This window comes from Macadamia integrifolia, chromosome 8 (assembly GCF_013358625.1).
Source record: "Macadamia integrifolia cultivar HAES 741 chromosome 8, SCU_Mint_v3, whole genome shotgun sequence".
NCBI classification, from domain to species: Eukaryota; Viridiplantae; Streptophyta; class Magnoliopsida; order Proteales; family Proteaceae; genus Macadamia; species Macadamia integrifolia.
In genome coordinates, this window is record NC_056564.1 from 25,344,659 (window position 1) to 25,346,693 (window position 2,035).

The 2,035-nt window shown below is 36.2% G+C and overlaps 1 protein-coding gene across 1 annotated transcript in view; it reads right to left on the reverse strand.

The window, feature by feature from the left end:
* Nucleotides 1-1,835: 1,835 nt before the first annotated feature.
* The window catches only part of LOC122085384 (UPF0481 protein At3g47200-like), a 9,600-nt gene continuing 9,400 nt past the window's right edge, over nt 1,836-2,035 (reverse strand). Inside the window, exon 3 of the mRNA XM_042653777.1 lies at nt 1,836-2,024. Within this exon, the coding sequence (XP_042509711.1) occupies nt 1,905-2,024 (120 nt within the window). The 3' untranslated portion in view covers nt 1,836-1,904. The remainder of the gene's footprint in view (nt 2,025-2,035) is intronic.

The window sequence follows — 2,035 nt, forward strand, 5'->3', positions numbered from 1 at the left end:
AGACTTGGGCAACATAATCCCATCTCAAATAGCCTCAACTTCCATGACGAATATTGACTTCATGTCAACAGTAGGATGGCACAAACGGCTTGTATTACTGTCAAAATGAGAAGAGATAATGCAGCAAGGAATGAAATGAAAGTCCATGGAGAGTTACAATAGTTGAGCATCAAACTTGCCTTCCATTTGTGACTTGGGATCTTATAATATTTCTCCACTTCATGGCAAACTACATAGAAATAAAAATTATCATCTATTACACTAGGAGTAACCTCTTTGAGAAGACTATTAAATAAGACAACCACCTCTTTTGGGTCACCAAGCAAGCTCTCAATAATTACCTTCTTCTGAAGCAACTCAACATCCTTGGGAGAGTCAATGAGACCATCAATGAAGGCAGCATAAGCTGTGATATAATTATCAAAGCTGTCACGAGACTGCTCAAAGGCAATAAGGTTTAAAAGTAGAGGCTCTGTCCATTCCTCAATTTTCATGGTTGGAATTTTCAACACTCCATTGTTGAATACAATATGGTTGATAGGGTGCCAACTCGATTTTCCTAGGGAGAGAGTGGTAGTGATACAGATTTTAAGTACAACCATGGCATTTAATTATAAAGCATGAGGCTACCATGAGCATCCAGATTCTTCTGGTTGATAGGGTGCCAACTTGGTTTGTTTCTTCCATTAATCTTTGTTCATGCAGTTTAGGGTAATCAAACAAGCCATTATTATAGGGGTTTAGGGTTATCTCAAAATCCAAAAGTGCAGACTCCCCAAGGGACAAAACGTTTGAATGGATACACCTCGAACACACTTACATGGTGGGAAGAAGAGAAGAGAAGAGAGAATTTTTCCCCAAATTGCAAGAGTGGAAAGAGAAACCCTAACTTGCGTAGAAATCTCTCTCTCTCTCTCTCTCTCTCTCTCTCTCTCTCTCTCTCTAAGTGACGACTAAGGATACGAATTTGAAATTGAACCGAGCCATTTACACTGAAATCGTACAATCGTTTAGTAAATGGTTCGGTTATGTTTTCAAGTTTTAGATCGAGTAGCTAAACGAGACGGTCCGATTTCAACCATTTAATCCGTCAATTTCAAACCAAATTGACACCATGAAAATCAAACTGTTTACACCGTCAAAACCGATCCGTTTAACCCGTATATTGGTTTAATAGAATAAGGGGTTAACTAATGTGTTTTCGGTGCCTTCATGCTCTTTAACTTTAGAACACTAAGATAAGTTGTGTTCATTAGCAGCTTTGTTTGTATTTCACTTTCTCCATGTAATTTTTTCTTTTGCTTAGTTGTTTGGTTGTTTTAACAAAACACGATGGGTTTAATAAGGACCAAAGAGGTTGTCCAATAGTTTATTCAATAATTTACTCCTATTATGTAGCTATGTAGTTAAATACTTGCTTGTTCAATGCTTCATTTAATTTGATACAAGATTGAAGCATTCATCAATAAAAAAAAAATTCAACAAGTATGCGAATAAACTAGCAAATCGATTGCTAATCATTTAGAAACTGTATGGATTAAACCGTGATCAAAACCGTTTAAAACTATGAAACCGACACCATTTAAAAACTGTAAAATGTAAAATGGTTCTGGTTTCGGAAAGTGCAAACATTTTAAATGGTTTGGTTTTGGTTTTGGTTTTGGTTTCAGCTAAATAAATGTGAACCGAATCGAACCATACAGTATACACCGAAACCAAACCGTACCGTATACACCAAAACCGAACCGATTAATACCCTTACGACTCCCATTCGGCACACACATATTATGAATACTCATATTTATTTTTTGGAATCAAATTCTTAAATATTCACAATATGACATACAATATGATTACTCATACTAAATATTAAACATATCAATGGATTCATGGGATCACAAACTTCATGTGACTTGTAGGATGGAACAAACGGTCTGTATGACAGTCAAGAAGAGGAGAATTGATGCAGCAATGAGAGAAATGGATGCCCATGGAGAATTGAAATACTTTTGCATCAAACTTGCCTTCCATTTGT